This window comes from Zophobas morio, unplaced genomic scaffold, assembly GCF_036711695.1.
Source record: "Zophobas morio isolate AGI-343-1 ecotype UQ-CSIRO unplaced genomic scaffold, CSIRO_AGI_Zmor_V1 ptg000002l, whole genome shotgun sequence".
Lineage (NCBI taxonomy): Eukaryota > Metazoa > Arthropoda > Insecta > Coleoptera > Tenebrionidae > Zophobas > Zophobas morio.
In genome coordinates this window covers 1931624-1954288 of record NW_026972107.1, presented here as the reverse complement: position 1 = coordinate 1954288, position 22665 = coordinate 1931624, and the positions used below count along the sequence as shown (strand labels likewise).

The window sequence follows — 22665 nt, the reverse complement described above, 5'->3', positions numbered from 1 at the left end:
TAAACATACTTAATATATTCTTGTCATTAACGGATATTTTGTTGACAATTTAACAGTTTTTCGAACGATTTTTATCCCTATCTACTTGAATTTTAAATTCTAGATTGTAGTTTCTAATTTTTTTTTTCTGTTACTTTCTTAGGCTTTCAGATACACATACTTACTGCACTCTTGTCATTGACGGAAATTTTGTTGACAATTTGACAGTGTTTCGACAGACGTTTACTCCGACCTGCTTGAACTTTGAGTTCAAAGTGATGGTTTCTAATTTGTCTTTTCAGCCGTTTCTTTGGGTTTCAGATAAACAAACTTAGTGTATTTTTGTCATTAACGGATATTTTGTTGACCATTTAACAATTTTTCGATCGACGTTAAACCTCATTTGCTTGAATTTTGAGTTCCAAGTGGTAATTTTTGATTTTTCTTAATTGTTGGTTTCTTTGGCTTTCAGTTAAACATACTTAATATATTCTTGTCATTAACGGATATTTTGTTGACAATTTAACAGTTTTTCGAACGACTTTTATCCCTATCTACTTGAATTTTAAATTCTAGATTGTAGTTTCTAATTTTTCTTTTCTGTTACTTTCTTAGGCTTTCAGATACACATACTTACTGCACTCTTGTCATTGACGGAAATTTTGTTGACAATTTGACAGTGTTTCGACAGACGTTTACTCCGACCTGCTTGAACTTTGAGTTCAAAGTGATGGTTTCTAATTTGTCTTTTCAGCCGTTTCTTTGGGTTTCAGATAAACAAACTTAGTGTATTTTTGTCATTAACGGATATTTTGTTGACCATTTAACAATTTTTCGATCGACGTTAAACCTCATTTGCTTGAATTTTGAGTTCCAAGTGGTAATTTTTGATTTTTCTTAATTGTTGGTTTCTTTGGCTTTCAGTTAAACATACTTAATATATTCTTGTCATTAACGGATATTTTGTTGACAATTTAACAGTTTTTCGAACGACTTTTATCCCTATCTACTTGAATTTTAAATTCTAGATTGTAGTTCCTAATTTTTCTTTTCTGTTACTTTCTTAGGCTTTCAGATACACATACTTACTGCACTCTTGTCATTGACGGAAATTTTGTTGACAATTTGACAGTGTTTCGACAGACGTTTACTCCGACCTGCTTGAACTTTGAGTTCAAAGTGATGGTTTCTAATTTGTCTTTTCAGCCGTTTCTTTGGGTTTCAGATAAACAAACTTAGTGTATTTTTGTCATTAACGGATATTTTGTTGACCATTTAACAATTTTTCGATCGACGTTAAACCTCATTTGCTTGAATTTTGAGTTCCAAGTGGTAATTTTTGATTTTTCTTAATTGTTGGTTTCTTTGGCTTTCAGTTAAACATACTTAATATATTCTTGTCATTAACGGATATTTTGTTGACAATTTAACAGTTTTTCGAACGACTTTTATCCCTATCTACTTGAATTTTAAATTCTAGATTGTAGTTTCTAATTTTTCTTTTCTGTTACTTTCTTAGGCTTTCAGATACACATACTTACTGCACTCTTGTCATTGACGGATATTTTATTGACAATTTGACAGTGTTTCGACAGACGTTTACTCCGACCTGCTTGAACTTTGAGTTCAAAGTGATGGTTTCTAATTTGTCTTTTCAGCCATTTCTTTGGCTTTCAGATAAACAAACTTAGTGTATTTTTGTCATTAACGGATATTTTGTTGACCATTTAACAATTTTTCGATCGACGTTAAAACTCATTTGCTTGAATTTTGAGTTCCAAGTGGTAGTTTTTGATTTTTCTTTACTGTTGATTTCTTTGGCTTTCAGATAAACATACTTAGTATATTCTTGTCATTAACGGATATTTTGTTGACAATTTAATAGTTTTTCGAACGACTTTTACCCCTATCTATTTGAATTTTGAATTCCGAATCGTATTTTCTAATTTTTCTTTTCTGTAATTTTCTGAGGCTTTCAGAGACACATACTTACTGTACTCTTGTCATTCACAGATATTTTGTTGACAATTTGACAATTTTTCGACAGACGTTTACTCCGATCTGCTTGAATTTTGAGTTCAAAGTGATGATTTCTAATTTGTCTTTTCAGCCGGTTTCTTTGGCTTTCAGATAAACAAACTTAGTGTATTTTTGTCATTAACGGATGTTTTGTTGACCATTTAACAATTTTTCGATCGACATTAAACCTCATTTGCTTGAATTTTGAGTTCGAAGTGGTAGTTTTTGATTTTTCTTTACTGCTTGTTTCTTTGGCTTTCAGGTAAACATACTTAGTTTATTCTTGTCATTAACGAATATTTTGTTGACAATTTAATAGTTTTTCGAACGACTTTTACCCTTATCCACTTGAATTTTGAATTCCGAATCGTAGTTACTAATTTTTCTTTTCCGTTATTTTCTTAGGCTTTCAGGTAAACATACTGACTGTACTTTTGTCTTTAACGGATAATTTGACAATTTGACAGTTTTTCGACAGACGTTTACTCCGATCTGCTTGAATTTTGAGTTAAAAGTGATGGTTTCTAATTTATTTTTTCTGCCAGTTTCTTTGGCTTTCAGATAAACAAACTTTGTGTATTTTTGTCATTAACGGATATTTTGTTGACCATTCAACAATTTTTCGATCGACCTTAAACCTCATTTGCTTGAATTTTGAGTTCCATGTGGTAGTTTGTGATTTTTCTTTATTCTTGCTTTCTTTGGCTTTCAGGTAAACATACTTAGTATATTCTTGTCTTTAACGGATATTTTGTTGACAATTTAACAGTTTTTCGAACGACTTTTACCCCTATCTACTTGAATTTTGAATTCTGGATCGTAGTTTCTAATTTTTCTTTTCTGTTACTTTCTTAGGCTTTCAGATACGCATACTTACTGCACTCTTGTCATTAACGGATATTTTGTTGACAATTTGACAGTTTTTCTACAGACGTTTACTCTGATCTGCTTGAAGTTTGAGTTCAAAGTGATGATTTCTAATTTGTCTTTTCAGCCAGTTTCTTTGGCTTTCAGATAAACAAACTTATTGTATCTTTGTCATTAACGGATATTTTGTTGACTATTTAACAAATTTTCGATCGACGTTAAACCTCATTTGCTTGAATTTTGAATTCCAAGTGGTAGTTTTTGATTTGTCTTTTCAGCCGGTTTGTTTGGCTTTCAGATAAACAAACTTAGTGTATTTTTGTCATTAACGGATATTTTGTTAACCATTTAACAATTTTTCGATCGACGTTAAACCTCATTTGCTTGAATTTTGAGTTCCAAGTGGTAGTTTTTGATTAGTCTTTTCAGCCGGTTTCTTTGGCTTTCAGATAAACAAACTTAGTGTATCTTTGTCATTAACGGATATTTTGTTGACCATTTAACAAATTTTCGATCGACGTTAAACCTCATTTGCTTGAATTTTGAGTTCCAAGTGGTAGTTTTTGGTTTGTCTTTTTAGCCGGTTTTTTTGGCTTTCAGATAAACAAACTTAGTGTATTTTTGTCATTAACGGATATTTTGTTGACCATTTAACAAATTTTCGATTGACATTAAACCTCATTTGCTTGAATTTTGAGTTCCAAGTGGTAGTTTTTGATTTTTCTTTATTGTTGGTTTCTTTGCCTTTCAGGTGAACATACTTATTATATTCTCGTCATTAACGGATATTTTGTTGGCGATTTAACAATTTTTCGATCAACGTTAATCCCCATCTGCCAGAATTTTGAGTTCCAAGTGGTAGACTTTAACTTTTCTTTTCTGTTGGCTTCTTTGGCTTTCATTCCCATTAGTAGATATTTTTTAGACAATTTAACTGTTTTTCAGGAGGCGTTTTCCCGTACATTCTTGAATTTTTAAGTAAATAAATAGTTGAAATTTAACCTTTAGTAAGTATGCGTAGAAATGTCTGTTTGATTATTCAATAGTTGAGAACTATTAAAAATAAGGGGTTATTAAACTTTTCAAAAACGGTATAATTTTGATTCTTCTTCACTTTCTCGAAAACGATGCGAATTATTTGAATTCTCTTAACTGACCGCCCAAGAATGCGGCAACTTTTTGTTAATTTAGTCCACGTAAAATCATCGGCGCTCTAAATTTCCAGAGGCGTTAACCATCCTAAACATTTAGCACTTATCCCCCATAATTCATGCACCGTATCGTCCACGCATCTATTTTCAACGAAAATTAATCCCACACACGCACCCAACTCATTGAAAACCCAAACACCACACACCCAAGCCCGTCCAGATGTCCAATAAAGCTATAATTACCATCAGCATTTGAGTTAGCTTTGGCAGCGCATAAACCACTTCCTTCCCGCTTGTGCAAGCAAGCCAGTATCGACACGATCCCGCCGCGATTTTGCCATCCTTGAAAAGACAATACCCGGTTTTTTGTCGCCGCTGTTAACCGGTTAAGTACACACATTTGCACGGCCTCTGGTGTTTGCGTAATGCGTGCCGTAAAGTTTCGACTTTCTTTGGCTGCTGGGGCACCCGGAGAGAATGATTAATTGCCGGAGTCGGTTAATAAAAGTCGACAGTGATACGTGGTCGTGGAGAAAGTTATGTGGGTTTCCGGATGACAATGAAAAAAGACGAGGGGGAAAAGGTTGATGAAAGTGCGCGAGTGCGCGGCGGAGGTAATTAGAGAATTGTTAAGGTAAATGTTTGAGGAAACTGGAGGTTTTTGTTCGATGGTGTGCGTCAGGTTTGAAGGTGATAATAAATTTTTAGGTATGGATGTGGCCGAAAATGCTAATTTTTAACTTTAAATTTAAAATAGCCGCCGTGGATTGTTTTAATGTTCTGTTTACATTACGTTTGCCAGGTTTCACTTAGTTGAGTGATAAGGATAACGTTAGAAACAGTGAGAGTTAAAATTCTTGGGTTAAATACAACGTGGTTAAAGTATTAAGTATGCGGCAGTGTTTAAGTGACCCTAGAGATCTTCAAGAGTATGAAAATCGGGTCCCATTATGTCAAAGTGTGAGTGCACTACATGTCGAGTCCGTTTTTAACAGTCTCGTAATATGCTCGTTTCTGAGCTAAAAATTGAAATATTTTTACCTTCTGAGCGTAACTAAGTCAACAGTAAAATTCGCAAAATCAAATCTTACAATTTTTCTGAAAATCTGGATTATTTACCTTCGAGCAATTTTTTGATACCACAATTTATGGTTTTTCCTTTTTCTTCGATTTTACAATTTTTTGATATCACAATTTTCCGTTTTTCATTTTCGTTAATTTTCAATTTTTTCATTTTTCAATGTTACGGATTCATAATTTTACGGTTTTTCAAGTTCTTGATTTTTATTTTTCATTTTCCCGATTTTTAATTTCCATTTTGCCAATTTTACATCGCAATTTTTTAGGTTCAACTTTTTAAATTTGATTTTTCAATTAGTCAATTTTCCAACTTTTAAATTTTTCGAAGTTTTCTTTTCATTTTGTACTTTTTCGTTTTTTCATTTTTGATTTTTCATTTGTACAATTCTTCCATTTTTCCTTTTTTTATTGCAAAAATTGAAAAATCGAAAAATCGAAAAAAGTCAGTTAATTGAAAAATTGGAAAGAAGTAAAAACGAATCGAATTGAAAAATTAAATATCGAGACATTGAAAAATTAAAATCTAAAAATAGAATTAAATGAAAAACTTTCAAAATCCACTTTTTCCCTTTTTCAATTAAAACGGAAAAATCCTATTATCGTAAAATTGGAACAGTGAAAAATTTTCAAAATCGTAATTACTATGACGTTTATTTATTATAATTATTTAAAATGGAAACGAGAAAAATTGCAAATCAAAAATTGAAGAAACGAAAAATTAAAAAGTTGAGAAACTGAAAAATCTGAAAGTGAAAAGCGAAAAGTTTAAAACTCAAAAAAATTGAAAAATAGCACACTGAAATAAAAAGAAACATAAAATCAGAACACTGAAACACCAAGAAATTAAAAACTGAAACGAAAAAATACAAATCGAAAAACTGAAAACTCATGAAAATGAAAATCGAAAAATTGCTCTAATCTAAAAGTTGGAAAATCGAAAAACTCAAAAAGTTTAAAATGACAACTCCAAGAATAATAATTGAAAAATTCAAAATCGAAAAAGTGAAAAAATAAAAAGTCAAAACTGGGGAGATTTTAAATCGAAAACTTTTAAAAGCGAAAAATTGACGAAACAAAAAAGATGAAAAAATTAAAGTTTAAAAAACAAAAAAATTATAAATTAGAAAAATTGATTATTCAATTCGAAAAATTGTAAAACGTAAAAACTGAAAAATTCGAAAGTTGAAAATTGAAAACCTGAAAAATGTAAACTTAGAAAACTCGAAAAATTGAAGAAATGAAATATTTAAAAATTGAAAAATTTAAAACTCATGAAATTGCAAATCGAAAAATTACAAAATCTAAAAAGTAAAACATCCAAAAGTTAGAAGAAAATCGAAAAACTGAAAAATTACCATTCCAAAAAGATAAAAAAATTAAAAATCGCAATTTGAAAACTGAAAAAATCAAAGTTGCATAATAAAAAAAGTTATAAATTCGAAAAATTGAAGAATTAAAAATTGAATAAAAGCTGAAATATGTACATTAAAACTTCAAATACTGAAAAACCGAAAAGTCGAGAAATGGAAAATTCGAAAAATCGAAAAATCAAATAAAATTTCGTTAAATCAAGAAATCGAAAAATTGACAAAACTGAAAAATCGAAAAAGTTTAAAACTGAAAAATCATAAACCATATCAAAAAATTAAAGATTCGAAAAATTGATCAAGAAATCATTCGAAAAACTGAAAATCGAAGAAACATTGAAGAATCGAAAAACTGAAAAATCACCAACATCGAAAAACTGAGATATCGAAAAATTGGAAAATCAACAAATAAAAAAAAATTGAGTAATCGAAAAACTGAAAAATACAAAAACTAAAATATCGAAAAACTGAAAAATTGCAATTCGAACAATTGAAACTGAAAAAGCAAAAAATGATAAAAATCAGAACACTGAAAAGTTGAAAATTTGTAAATACAAAGAAAATCAAAAATCTGAAACGAAAAATTTCAAATCGAAAATTTGAAGAAATGAAAAATTGAAAATCTCGAAATTGAAAATACAAAAAGTGATAAAATCGTAACACTGAAAAATCGAAAATTTGTAAAAATAAAGAGAATTAAACAACTGAAACGAAAAATTGTAAAACGTAAAAACTGAAAAATTCAAAGTTTGAAAAATTCAAAGTTGGGAAAATTGAAAATCTGAAAAATGTAAACTTAAAAAGTCGAAAAATTGAAGAAATGAAATATGTATTGAAAATAAAATTGAAAACTCATGAAAGAGCAAATCGAAAAATTTCAAAATCTATAAAGTGAAACATCCAAAAGTTGGAAAATAGAAAAACTCAAAAATTTTAAAACTGCAATTTGAAAAATTGAAGAAACGAAAAACTGGAAAAATTGAAATTGAAAAACCAAAAAATCATAAAAAAAGTAAAAAAAAACACTGAATAATCGAAAATTAGTGAAAATGAAGAAAATAAAAACTATGACGAAAAATTGCAAATCGAAAATTTGAAGCAGTGAAAAACTGTAGAATAAATAATAAATGGTCACTGGGGAAATTTTAAAACGAAAAATTGCAAAATCGAAAAATTGAAGAAACGAAACAGATGAAAAAATTAAAATTCGCAATTTGAAAAACTGAATAAATTAAAGCTGAAAAAACAAAAAAGTTATAAATTCGAAAAATTGAATAAAAACTGAAATATCGAAAAATTTTAAAACTGAAAAATGAGGTATCGAAAAATTGGAAAATCGACAAATCAAAAAGTCGAACAATCGAAAAACTGAAAAATCAAAAAAAATCGAGAAGTCGATAAGTCAAAAAACCGAAACCGAAAAATTGAGAAATCGAGAAATGGGAACATCAACGTATAGAAAAATCTATAAGTGGAAAAATCGAGTAGGTAATCGAAAAACCGAAAAATACGGAAACTAAGATATCGAAAAATTGAGAAACCGAAACTTGAAAAATCAATTTGAATTTTTCCAAAAATCTTGATGTCTAGGGAAGTAAAAAATGCAAAGAAAATTATAAATACATATATTTGTGTACACAGATGTCCCAGTTGTGAACGGATAAAGATATCGAAATTCCGTAAACGCTATTATTTTTAGCTTGAAAGGGAAAATTTATTTTAGCACATTGCGAATATATTTTTTTATTGCAAGCCATATTTTTTAACGGATTTTGTTAGACCGTTAAATTGGCGCTTTTAAGAGTTGATGACATTTTTCCAACCCGATTGTAAATTAGAACCTTGAACGCGTGCCTCCAATATTTTGTCAATTTTCCCGCCCACAAAAGGCCAAGCAATGAACTCGTTACTTCAATAAAGTCATTCCCGGTGACCTTTCTACCTTTCGAACACAACAAATCCAGGAGCTTTCAGACGTAAATTATGATAATTAAACCCAAATGCCGTTCCAACGGTTATTGCTAACAGGTTATTTAAAATCGCTTTCGACCCGAAGATGCAAATTGCGTCGAACCAGGGTCACGTCCATAAACATTCGCTAACATTCCCAATGCCAAAATAATTTAAAAAATATTGCCAAACACACATTTCCAATTCAAATCAGTGCACCCATTGATGATCTAACTCCAACTTTCAAATTAACTAAGTAGAACATTGCGCCGTGAATTCATGCAAAGTTTCCGCACTCCTTATGCAACCACACTTCAAAAAAATAAAAATAAATAAATAAAAAAAAGAAATAAAATGTAACATTCCTCGTAGAAAATGCAGACCATTTTAATAATTTATGAGAGACATTCAATGCTGACACACACCCTCTTTTGCTAGTTCCTGAGCTCTAGAACGGTATATTTTCCGGTAAATTCACACTCTACGAATTCCACTACACAACGATGGTAAATCGAGTGTAATTTCAGCGAGCTACTGAAAGTCCGGACTGTGATTATAAAGTGCGTTCACTTTTAATTGACCAGTTTAGCTAACCTCAAATTACGTTGCGTAAATCGAGAACGGGTGGCTTTTCCCCGGATTTGTTGATGAAGCGATCCGGGCTGTTTGGATCGATGTTGATGGATGGACACGATTGAGACGAAAGGGAAATTGTCGAGTGTAAGAATCGCTGAAGAGCAATTTGTGTAATTGGCGAAGAAAAGTCCGGTCGAGTTCGTTTCATGGGACTGGTGATTGAGATAGATTAGGTTGATTAAGGGAGAAGTCGTGGAGAAAACGTCCAAGTTTTTCAAATTATGAGACGCGAGAGAAAATAATGTGTAACCCAGCCGAGCAAAACTGGTGTGAATGTTAATTTCGCTTTTATGTGCCGGTGGCAACGAGTGAATGTCTTGGAAGAAAATGCGATAAAACGTAACGCTTCTGGAAAAAATTATTTTATGTACGTAACGACTTGATCGCGTTTTTGTAAGGAAATAAAGTGGGAGAGCCTGTGGATTTTAATGTGGTTATACAAGGTGGATCGAGTGCAACTATTTCGAAATATAATGATTGTGAATATTAAAAATTAGTCGAAGGCTAACAAACGAATCTTTACAAAATTATAAAAATTGCTTGTGATTTTTTTTTCGACATTTTAGGTTTACATTTTTCATGTTTTCAATTTTCCAACTTTTGAATTTTTCAGTTTTTCGATTTTTCAATTTCTCGATTTTCAATTTTTCGGTTATTCAGTTCTTTAGTATTTCATTTTTGGGATTTTTCAATTTGCCGATTTTTCAAATTTTCGATTTTTCGAGTTCTCGACTTTTAGATTTTTCGATATTTCGATTTTTTACTTCATGATTTCTCACTTATTCCATGTTTCAATTTCTTGACTTCTGGATTTCTCAATTTTTCGATTTTCAGATTTTCAATTCTTTAATGTTTTGATTTTTTAAAATTTAGATTTCTCGATTTCTCGATTTTTCATATTTTAAATTATTCCATTTTTCAGTTCTATCAATTTTTTGATTTCTCGATTTATAGAGATTTCCCTGTTTCGATTTTTAAGTTTTCGACTTCTCGACTTTCGATTTTTCGATCTTTTGATGTCGCAAATTTTCGATTTTAAGTTTTACATGTTTCCATTTTTCCATTTTGCCATTTTTTAATTTTTTAATATTTAATTTTTCGAATTTTCGATTTCTCGACTTCTCGGTTTTTTCAACACTTCAATTTTGAGAATTTATTCATTTCTCTATTTTAAAATTTTTCTATATACATATTTATATTTAAGCTGATTTTTCGGTTCGTTGATTTCTGGATTTTTCGATTTTCGATTTTTAGATAGCCATTTCCAATTTTCGGTTTTTTGATTAGTCGGATTTTCGTTTTTTGGAATATTTGAATAATCGAAGTCTAGAATTTTCGATATTTGAATTTTCAATCTTTTGTTTCCTTTTCGATTTCTTCGTTTTTCGATTTTTAATTTTTCAAAATTTCGAATTTTCGATTTTTCAAATTTCCGATATTTGAATTTTTTCTATTTCGATTTAGAATTTTTGGTCTTCGATTTTCGTATTTTCGAAATCTCGGTTTACAAATATTTCCTTTTTCGGTTTTTCGATTTTTGATTTTAGAATTTTTGGTTTACCGATGCCTGGATTTTTCAATTTTTCAATTCTTAGTTTTCGAATTTTCGATTTTGATTTTTGGAATTTTCGATTTTTCAATTTTTGCTTTTCGATTTTTCGATATTCGAATTTTCAGTTGTTAAACTTTTCGATTTTAATTTTTCCATTCTTTTTTTCATTTTTCGGAAGATTTTTCAATTTTTTTATATTTTCAATTTTTATAGTTTCGATTTCAAATTTTCGGTTTTCCGATTTCTCGGATTTCCGTTTTTTCGAATATTTGATTCGCCGAAGTTTCGAATTTTCGATATTTGAATTTTTAATTTATTTTGTTTCCTTTTCGATTTCTCGATGCTTCAAAATTTCGATCCTTCCATTTATCGAATTTTCAAATTTTCGATATTTAAATTTTTTCAATTTCAGTTTTTCGATTTTATAAGTTTCAAGTTTATGACTTTTGTATTTCGTTTTGTCTATATCTCGATTCTTGGATTTTTAGAATTTTCGAGATCTCAATTTACGAATTTTTTATTTTTCGATTTTTCGATTTTTTATTTTCGAATTTTTGGTTTTGTGATTTCTCGATTTTTGATTTTTAATTCTTGGATTCTTCGAATTTTCGAGTTTTGATTTATTAATTTTCGATTTAAATTTTTTTTTATTCTTGAATTTTCATTAATTTTCCGATTTTTTTGCTTTTCGATTTTTCGATATTCGAATTTTCAGTTTTTCAACTTTTCGAATTTTTCCATTCTTCAGATTTTCGATTTTTCATTTATTTTTGCTTTCGATTTTTTATTTCTCTAGTCCTCGATTTTTCGATTTTTCAATTTTCGATTTTTTAGCTTTCCCCAAGATTTTTCGATTTTTTCTATTTCGATTGTTCGGTTTTTCGATTTTAGATTTTGAGATTTTCGATTTCAAATTTTCGGTTTTCCGATTTCTCGGATTTTCGTTTTTTCGAATATTTGATTCACCAAAGTTTCGAATTTTCGATATTTGAATTTTTAATAATTTATTTTGTTTCGTTTTCGATTTCTCGATGTCTCTTAATTTCCACATTTCGATTTTTCAATTTTCCAAAATTTCAAAATTTTCGTTTTGGCTATATCTCCATTTTTGGATTTTTAGATTTTTCGAAATCTCAATTTACGAGTTTTTGATTTTTCGGTTTTTCGATTTTTGGTTTTTAGATTTTCGAATTTTCGCTATTCCGATTTCTCCATTCTTCAGTTTTTCAATTCTTCGATTTTTCAAATTGTCGATTTTTCGAATTTTCGATTTTTGATGTTTTTAATTTAAAATTTTTCTATTCTTCAATTTTTTAGACTTAAATTTTTTACTTTTTCGAATTTTTTCAATTTTTTTTTATTTGTTTTACTTTTCGATTTTTTGATTTTCTAGTCGTCGATTTTTCGATTTTTGAATTTTCGATTTTTTGACTTTTCGGAAGATTTTTTTATTCTTCAGTTTTTAGATTTTTCGTTTAATTTTACTTTCGATTTTTTCATTTGTCTAGTCCTCGATTTTTCGATTTTTTAATTTTCGATTTTTAGAGTTTCGATTTCAAATTTTCGGTTTTCTCGATGCTTCAAAATTTCGATCTTTCCATTTATCGAATTTTCAAATTTTCGATATTTGAATTTTTGCAATTTCAGTTTTTCGATTTTAGAAGTTTTGTATTTCGTTTTGTCTGTATCTCGATTCTTGTATTTTTAGATTTTCGAAATCTTAATTTTACTTTCGATTTTTTCATTTGTCTAGTCCTCGATTTTTCGATTTTTTAATTTTCGATTTTTAGAGTTTCGATTTCAAATTTTCGGTTTTCTCGATGCTTCAAAATTTCGATCTTTCCATTTATCGAATTTTCAAATTTTCGATATTTGAATTTTTGCAATTTCAGTTTTTCGATTTTAGAAGTTTTGTATTTCGTTTTGTCTGTATCTCGATTCTTGTATTTTTAGATTTTCGAAATCTTAATTTACGAATTTTTGATTTTTCGGTTTTCTGATTTCTCGATTTTTCGATTTTTCAATTCTTGAATTTTTCGAATTTTCGAGTTTCGATTTTTTAATTTTCAATTTTTAATTTTTTTTAGACTTTTCAATTTTTTTGCTTTTCGATTTCTCGATATTCGAATTCACTCTGAACTTTTATCGAATTTTTCCATTCTTCAGTTTTTCGATTTTTCATTTATTTTTACTTTCAATTTTTTTATTTCTCTAGTCCTCCGTTTTCGATTTTTCAATTTTCGATTTTTAACTTTCCGGAAAACGTTTCCATTTTTTCTATTTTCGATTTTTCGGTTTTTCGATTTTAGATTTTGAGATTTTCGATTTCAAATTTCCGGTTTTCCGATTTCACGGATTTTTGATTTTTCGAATATTTGATTCACCAAAGTTTCGAATTTTCGATATTTGAATTTTTAATAATTTATTTTGTTTCGTTTTCGATTTCTCGATGTTGCAAAACTTCGACATTTCGATTTTTCAATTTTCCAAAAGTTCAAAATTTTCGTTTTGTCTATATCTCGATTCTTGGATTTTTAGATTTTCGAAATCTCAATTTATCAATTTTTCGCTTTTGCGATTTTTGATTTTTGGATTTTCGAATTTTCGCTATTCCGATTTTTCCATTCTTCAGTTTTTCAATGCTTCGATTTTTCAAAATGTCAATTTTTCGAATTTTCGATTTTTGATGTTTTGAATTTTCAGTTTTTCTATTCTTCAATTTTTTAGACTTTTTAATTTTTTCGCTTTTCGATTTTTCGATATTGGAATTCAGTTTTTGAACTTTTCCAATTTTTCCATTCATCAGTTTTTCGTTTTTTCATTTATTTTTACTTTCGATTTTTTGATTTCTCTAATCCTCCGATTTTTCGATTTTCAATTTTCGATTTTTTAACTTTCCGGAAAATTTTTCGATTTTTCGGTTTTTCGATTTTAGATTTTGAGATTTTCGATTTCGAATTTTCGGTTTTCCGATTTCTCGGATTTTCGTTTTTTCCAATATTTGATTCACCAAAGTTTCGAATTTTCGATATTTGAATTTTTAGTAATTTATTTTTTAGAGAAATCGAAATTCTGTTTCAAAATTTCCACATTTTGATTTTTCAATTTTCCAAAATTTCAAAATTTTCGTTTTGTCTAGATCTCGATACTTGGATTTTTAGATTTTTCGAAATCTCAAATTACGAATTTTTTATTTTTCGAATTTTCGATTTTTGATTTTTGTTACTTTTCGATTTTTTGATTTTCTATTCGTCGATTTTTCAATTTTTGAATTTTCGATTTTTTGACTTTTCGGAAGTTTTTTCTATTCTTTCTGTTTTCGATTTTTCGGATTTCTTATTTACGCCGCTGGGTTTTCACTACCTTTGAGTTGGTATGCCATTTTTTGAACACCCTGTAGATAATAACAGTACAAAATTCACGTCCGAACACGACGAAGATTCAAAACAACCTGACCTGACCTGGTCATAATCAACCCATATTTGTACTGGGTGGCTGATGTACGAAAATCGTTGAAAATATCCATTTCTTTATTTGAAAACATTCGTCGACGTCACGTGATGAGTCGAGAATCTAACAATTTTGACGGACTTTAATTTATCAAAAAACGAAAATACTTATTTATTATGTACAAGTTGGGTATTTATTCATTCTAACAATGTTTGAACAAATTGAGTTGTTTTTAATAACCTCGTGTTTTCAGTTTAGTTATGGTATATTAACACTTATTATCATTTATCATATTTAAACATTGTAAATGACTGATCTAGAGTAAATGGGTAAATTATTAAATAAATTTCGCCATCCAGGGAATTTCATGCAAGGTTTTTATTCTGTTCTTAGCAACATTAACTAACTTCTATCTTTAATCCGCTTCCTGCTAACTTTCTGTCATTTCAGGCCAGATATTATTCACCGGCTATTCATTATAAATAAACCAGAAAATGTAAACCAACAATTGTTGTCAATATCAACACTGCCGTCTTTCTCTTAATTCCATTAAGAGAAACCGAAATGAAGGTTGACTTCCTGGTGTATTTACTTGCTCCAGCCGCCCGCAAAAACCCGATAAAACAAATCCACTATCACCTCTCGACTCGTCCGTCTCGTTTTTCTGATATTTCTATTTTTAGATAACCGATCCGTGTTAATATCTTCACAAAAAAAAATTAGAAAGCTGCACCTGCCTACATGTAATCTCATTATCATTGGAATAATCATTATCGAAACTCGACCGTAAGGAAATCCATCCTTACGTAACACCTCTCAGCACCTTCTCTCAGCGACAAATTGCAGAAATCCGCCTCTCATTACCAGCAATAATCCTACCATAATCATAAAACTCGCTCGTGCTATTACTATCAATTACCCCAATTAAAACGTTGCCTTCGAATTTGACACGTCGAACTGGTCAAGGCTGTTCGCTCAATTTCGCTATTTTTTTTTCCAGGTTAGCATGGACGAACAAACAGCTTTAGTGCTGGCTCTACAGCTAGTGGCGCTTTTTTCGACCGCCGGAGCTTTGTTGGTGTACTTACTGTGCAAAATCCGGGCGAGTAACGGACCGGAAGCCCCCGGAAGTTCGCCGGGAGGCGGAAAGGCGGTTTTGGTGACCTGTGCCGACAACTGCGTTGGATTGCAGGTAAATACGCGTTTTACTTGAGCGAGTGGAGTGGTTGAGCGTTAAATTTAGCCGCGGTTTAACGGTGAAGTGGACGGGTCGGAATTCGATCGATTTCAAAATTCTGATGCTTTAAATTTAGTTCTTGACGAAGAAGTACAAAGTATGTAATTTTTTTTATTTCTACATGTCGTTGGTGATAGTTAAAAAGTCATTAAATCAAGGTCTTTAGACTAGAACCGGTGGACGGTGAAGAAGATGCTCGCTTACAAGCAGAAACAAGTTTGTATTTTGGTTATACGAAAGAGAAAATGCTTTAGACAAAAAGTGGTTCTCTAGAGGATTTTTGTTTTTCTTTTCTTTTTGAACTCAAATCTTCTTTGGAAAAAAATTACACAACGTTGATTCACAACATTTCAAAAGAAAGTGATCCATCAACTCTGAAAAAATCGGGTCATTGAGTTTATTTAGTTCACCAGTTTTAAAGTATCGAGCTTGCAAGTGAGAAAAAAATAAAACAAAAACCCCTACATTTTTATAAAATTAAGAATGAAAATTATTTGAAATATCTCCTAGAAGATTTAAAGTATTTAAAGGGGTTGTAGAAGAAAAGTGGAGGATTTAAGTTGATTACTACAAAAATTTATCATTTTAGACATGTTTTAAGTTTCTTGTTGTGAAAAGATGGCTACATATATTAAAAAAAAAAAAGGTAAAATATAAGCCCCGCCCACCCACCCTATCTCAATTCTGATGATTTTTTTTATTCATCGTGAGCCAAGAGGGCGAAGCTTAACTGCAAAATCCTTATGTCTGTACGAGAAATTAAAAACATGTTTTTGAGTATCATGTTGTTCAAAGAATATTATGTAAGTATATTACGAAAAAAATAAAGGCAAAGATTAGGCCCAATCCAGACCTGCCCCGATCTCAATTCTCAATTGTGATGAATTTCTCATTCGTTGTCAGCTCGAGGGGCGGAGCTTAATTGCAAAATCCATACTTGGCTACAAGAATTTACCATTTTATACATGTTTTAAGTTTCTTGTTCTGAAAAGAACTACGTATATTAAGAAACAAGGCAAAATATAAGCCCCACCCACCCGCCCTATCTCATTTGTGAAGATTTTTTTTATTCACCGTGAATCAAAAGGGCGGAGCTTAACTGCAAAATACTTATTTCTTGACAAGAAATTAAAAACATGTTTTTAAGAAATAAGTATTTTGCAGTTAAGCTCCGCCCTCTTGATTCACGGTGAATAAAAAAATCATCACAATTGAGATAGGGCGGGTGGGCGGGCTTACATTTTGCCAATTTGTTTCAAAATGTGTAGGCTTCTTTTCACATCATCAAACTTAAAACATGTTTAAAATGGAAAATTTGTATGAAGAAATATCGATTTTGCAATTAGGCTCCGCCCCATAATTGCAAACTCCATATTTCCTTGCAAAAATGTACCATTTTAACCATGTTTTAAGTTTCTTGTTATGAAAAGATGGCTATATATATTAAGAAACAAAGGCAAAATATAAGCCCCGCCCACCCACCCTATCTCAATTCTGATGATTTTTCTTATTCATCGTGAGCCAAGAGGGTGGAGCTTAATTGCAAAAACGTTATTTTTCTACAAGAAATAAAAACATGTTTTTGAGTATCGTGTTGTTCAAAGAAACTATGTAAGTATATTAAGAAAAAAATAAAATCAAAGATTAGGCCCCACCCATACCCGCCCCGATGTCAGTTCTCAATTGTGATGAATTTTTCATTCGTTGTCAGATCGAGGGGCGGGGCTTAATTGCAAGATCCATATTTGTCTACAAAAGTTTACCATTTTAAACAAGTTTGTAGGAATAAAAAAATTCACGTAGTATTCCTTGAACAACACGATACTTAAAAACATGTTTTTAATTTCTTGTAAAGAAATAAGTATTTTGCATTGAAAATTTAGAAAAAGTGTAACACTGACAGATCGAAAATTTAAAAATCAAATATGGAGAAATTGAAAAACCAAAATTCAAAAAATCGAATAATTGAAAAAGTTTCAAAATCCAGCAGTTGAACAATGGAAACATGAAACATGTAATTTTTTCAAGTCGAAAAATCGAAGGATCAAGCAATCGAAACATCAAAAATTCTCAAAATTGAGATGATGAAAAAAGGAACAGTCGAAAAATTTAAAAATTTGAAAAATCCTGAAAATAAATAAATATCGAAGAACTCAAAAATCGAAAAATCCGGGAATCGAAAAACTGAAAAATCGAGAAATCGAAACATCAAAAAATCGAAAATTGAACACCTGAAAAGTCGCAAAAAAGGGAAATCGAAAATTTTGAGAAAGTGTAACACTGAAAGATCGAAAGTTTAAAAATCAAATATGGGGAAATTGAAAAATTAAAATTCAAAAAATCGAATAAATGAAAAAGTTTTAAAATCCAGCAGTTGAACAATGGAAATGTAATTTTTTTAAGTGGAAAATCGAAGAATCAAGCAATCGATACATCAAAAATTCCCAAAACTGAGATGTTGAAAAAAGGAACAGTCGAAAAATTTTAAAATTTGAAAAATCCTGAAAATAAAATATCGAAGAACTCAAAAATCGAAAAATCGGGGAATCGAAAAATTGAAAAATCGAGAAATCGAAACATCAAAAAATCGAAAATTTAAAACCTGAAAAGTCGCAAAAAAAGGAAATTGAAAATTTTGAAAAAGTGTAACACTGAAAGATGGAAAATTTAAAATTCAAATATGGAGAAATTGAAAAATAAAAATTAAAAAAATCGAATAAATGAAAAAGTTTTAAAATCCAGCAGTTGAACAATGGAAATGTAATTTTTTTAAGTGGAAAATCGAAGAATCAAGCAATCGATACATCAAAAATTCCCAAAACTGAAATGTTGAAAAAAGGAACAGTCGAAAAATTTTAAAATTCGAAAAATCCTGAAAATAAATAAATATCGAAGAACTCAAAAATCGAAAAATCGGGGAATCGAAAAATTGAAAAATCGGGAAATCGAAAAATCAAAAAATCAAAAATTGAAAACCTGAAAAGTCGCAAAAAAGGGAAATCGAAAATTTTGAAAAAGTGTAACACTGAAAGATCGAAAATTTAAAAATCAAATATGGAGAAATCGAAAAATTAAAATTCAAAAAATCGAATAAATGAAAATGTTTTAAAATCCAGCAGTTGAACAATGGAAACATGTATTTTTTTAAGTCGAAAAATCGAAGGATCAAGCAATCGAAATATCAAAAATTCCCTAAACTGAGATATTGAAAAAGGAACAGTCGAAAAATTTTAAAATTCGAAAAATCCTGAAAATAAATAAATATCGAAGAACTCAAAAATCGAAAAATCGAGGAATCGAAAAATTGAAAAATCGAGAAATCAAAATATCAAAAAATCGAAAATTGAAAACCTTAAAAGTCGCAAAAAAAGGAAATTGAAAATTTTGAAAACGTGTAACACTGAAAGATGGAAAATTTAAAAATCAAATATGAAGAAATTGAAAAGTTAAAATTCAAAAAATCGAATAAATGAAAAAGTTTTAAAATCCAGCAGTTGAACAATGGAGAAATGTAATTTTTTTAAGTCGAAAAATCGAAGAATCGAGCAATCGAACATCAAAAATTCCCTAAACTGAGATGTTGAAAAAAGAAACAGTCGGAAAATTTTAAAATTCGAAAAATCCTGAAAATAAATAAATATCGAAGAACTCAAAAATCGAAAAATCGGGGAATCGAAAAATTGAAAAATCGAGAAATCGAAATATCAAAAAATCGAAAATTGAAAACCTGAAAAGTCGCAAAAAGAGGAAATTGAAAATTTTGAAAAAGTGTAACACTGAAAAATCGAAAATTTCAAAATCAAATATGGAGAAATCGAAAAATTAAAATTCAAAAAATCGAATAAATGAAAAAGTTTTAAAATCCAGCAGTCGAACAATGGAAAAATGTAATTTTTTTAAGTCGAAAAATCGAAGGATCAAGCAATCAAACATCAAAAATTCCCAAAACTGAGATGTTGAAAAAGGAACAGTCGAAAAATTTTAAAATTAGAAAAATCCTGAAAATAAATAAATATGTATCGAAGAACTCAAAAATCGAAAAATTGAAAAATCGAGAAATCGAAACATCAAAAAATCGAAAATTGAAACCTGAAAAGTCGCAAAAAAGGGAAATTGAAAATTTTGAAAAAGTGTAACACTGAAAGATCGAAAATTTAAAAATCAAATATGGAGAAATTGAAAAACTAAAATTAAAAAAATCAAATAAATGAAAAAGTTTTAACATCCGGCAGTTGAACAATGGAAAAATGTATTTTTTTAAGTCAAAAATCGACGAATCAAGCAATCGAAACATATGAAATTCCCAAAACTGAGATGTTAAAAAAATGAAGTCGAAAAATTTTAAAAATCGAAAAATCGTGAAAATAAATAAATACCGAAGAACTCAAAAATCGAAAAATCGGGGAATCGAAAAATTGAAAAATCGAGAAATCGAAACACCAAAAAATCAAAAATTGAAAACCTGAAAAGTCGCAAAAAAGGGAAACTGAAAATTTTGAAAAAGTGTAACACTGAAAGATCGACAATTTAAAAATCAAATATGGAGAAATCGAAAAATTAAAATTAAAAAAATCGAATAAATGAAAAAGTTTTAAAATCCAACAGTTGAACGATGGAAAAATGTAATTTTTTTAAGTCGAAAATCGAAGAATCAAGCAATCGAAACATCAAAAATTCCCAAAACTGAGATGTTGAAAAACTGAAAAGTCGAAAAATTTTAAAATTCGGAAAACCCTGAAAATAAATAAATATCGAAGAGCTCAAAAATCGAAAAATCGGGGAATCGAAAAATTGAAAAATAGAGAAATCGAAATATCGAAAAATCGAAAATTGAAAACCTGAAAAGTCGCAAAAAAGGGAAATTGAAAATTTTGAAAAAGTGTAACACTGAAAGATCGAAAATTTAAAAATCAAATATGAAGAAATTGAAAAGTTAAAATTCAAAAAATCGAATAAATGAAAAAGTTTTAAAATCCAGCAGTTGAACAATGGAAATGTAATTTTTTTAAGTCGAAAATCGAAGAATCAAGCAATCGAACATCAAAAATTCTCTAAACTGAGATGTTGAAAAAAGAAACAGTTGGAAAATTTTAAAATTTGAAAAATCCTGAAAATAAAAATATCGAAGAACTCAAAAATCGAAAAATCGGGGAATCGAAAAATTGAAAAATCGAGAAATCGAAATATCAAAAAATCGAAAATTGAAAACCTGAAAAGTCGCAAAAAAGGGAAATTGAAAATTTTGAAAAAGTGTAACACTGAAAGATGGAAAATTTAAAAATCAAAAATGGAGAAATTGAAAAATAAACATTCGAAAAAGCGAATAAATGAAAAAGTTTTAAAATCCAGCAGGTGAACAATGGAAAAATGTAATTTTTTTAAGTCGAAAAGTCGAAGGGTCAAGCAATCGAAACATCAATTCCCAAAACTGAGATGTTGAAAAAGGAACAGTCGAAAAATTTTAAAAATCGAAAAATCCTGAAAATAAATAAATATCGAAAAATTCAAAAATCAAAAAATTCTTTTTGTTTCAATATGTAAACACATGAAACTTAAAACACCGGAACTACTATAGCTTGAAACAGAACACCTTGTATATTTGAAAATACATAGTTGCAAACTGTATGAATTCTATTAGACTGAGGATTAGAATTTGTGCCATAGTCCACAATAAATGCGTATTTTTGCTCTGAAATAGAGCGTGATTTGGCCGATTCTGAGATAGGTAGGCAACACGAAATACACAGCTGGTAATAAGTGACATGTAGCGTGTATATTGGGTTGCCAGCTACTCTGACATCTTAGCGTAATCACTCCGTATATTTGTGAACTTTATAGATCTTTTCAATATTAATAATATAATGTAAAACAGAATAAACTTTAAGGCTACTTTAAATAAATAAAAAAAAATTGTGGCAGCCGTTTTATTGTGATACACAAACAACCAAATATTTAGTCTATCACCAGTGTATGTTTGTAGAAGAGAAATTCCGTTGAATATTTTGTGTTCGTTGTTGTTTAACTTTTGCAAAGCTTTGTAGCGTCGGACGCTTTAGATACGTTTGATAAAGAGACCGAGCCAGGATATGACGCACAAAGCACTTACTTTATTTCTTCGTGCAGGACGGGTTTAGTTTATTTGCATTTATACGACCAATCTTCGTTCTTCAAAGCCGTAAATTCTTAGCCCGACACCAGTATTTTTAACCCTAAATACGAAACCCGTTATCTTCAGATCGCCATCCACCTCGCCAACCGAGGCTTCCGCGTCTTCGCCGGCCTCAAAGACGGCGCCTCCTCGGGCTCCCCCGACGACTCCGTCTCCTCCAGAATCATAAGGGCTTGGCAGAAGTACAGGGAGAGCTTAGTAGGCCCTTGTCACGGCGCCCTAGTAGCCCTACCCCTGGACGTAACCCGAGAAGACTTGTTACACGAGGCCGTGGACATAATTAGGGCCCATTTACCAGCGGGCGAGGACGGTAAGCTCAATTATTAACCCAAAAGTGAAAAACGACCGGCCTTCGATTCACTCGATACGCACACGTGCTGTGGTAAATCTGGATAAATGTGTTAGGTGTGTCAACACAAATAAACACTCCCCCTTTGAAATTAACCATCAATACTTGTCACTCATTTTTGTATCGATTGTAGGCATTTGGGCCGTCATTAATACCAGCGGTTTGTCGTACCGCGGCCGCCTCGACCAGCAGGACATCGCCCATTGGGACGCTATCCTGAAAACGAACGTCGTGGGGGTACTGCGCACGGCGCGGACGTTCCAAGGGTTCCTGCGGAGCGCTTCAGGCCGCTTGGTCAATTTTGGGGTGTCGCATGGTGAAGAGGCAGGCTTGGTTGCCTATACGGCAAGTAGGTATGCCGTAGAGGGCGCCAGTAACGCTCTTCGGAAGGAGCTGGAGCCCGCTGGGATCAAAGTAGTGACGCTCAACTTGGCGAGGGTCACCCCGGAGATGATGTTCGTTTCGCCGAGACTTAAAACGTAAGAGTGTTGAAAAAGTTGATGGATTTGTGCTGAGTTGTGGTTTTTTACAGGAACGAGGGAGAGGGCGAGATTTCTGTGGATATGGGAGGGTGTATTGAGTATCAGCCCGTCGTTCTGTCGAAACATTCCCTGAGGGTGCTGGATGTGGCGGTCACGACGGGGACACCGAAGCAGAGCTACGATTTAACGCCGATGAAGCAGTGGAAACCGGTTCATTTTATTAAGTCGATTATTGTGTAGTTGTTTTTGTTGTAGGGTAGGATATGTTGTATATATCATTTTATTAATACTGTGTAAATATGACTATGTTATGCCAGTAGAAGCGTGGTTGTCTTTCTTTTTCCCTCAACTCTACAAGGAATAAAAAAATTGGTCGA

General features: G+C 30.7%; 1 protein-coding gene across 4 annotated transcripts in view; it reads left to right on the top strand.

Moving 5' to 3' along the window:
* LOC135123982 (uncharacterized protein) overlaps window positions 1–22610 on the top strand; it is a 31707-nt gene extending 9097 nt beyond the window's left edge. For 3 of the 4 annotated variants that reach the window (XM_064048854.1, XM_064048870.1, XM_064048846.1), the window contains exons 2-5: window positions 15052–15243; window positions 21524–21767; window positions 21940–22285; window positions 22339–22610. In XM_064048854.1, the coding sequence (XP_063904924.1) occupies window positions 15058–15243; window positions 21524–21767; window positions 21940–22285; window positions 22339–22528 (966 nt within the window). In that variant the 5' untranslated portion in view covers window positions 15052–15057 and the 3' untranslated portion in view covers window positions 22529–22610. Of the gene's footprint in view, window positions 1–4340; window positions 4651–15051; window positions 15244–21523; window positions 21768–21939; window positions 22286–22338 lie in introns of those variants that run through there. The other variant, XM_064048862.1, reaches the window with a different exon arrangement.
* The last annotated feature ends 55 nt before the right edge of the window (window positions 22611–22665 follow it).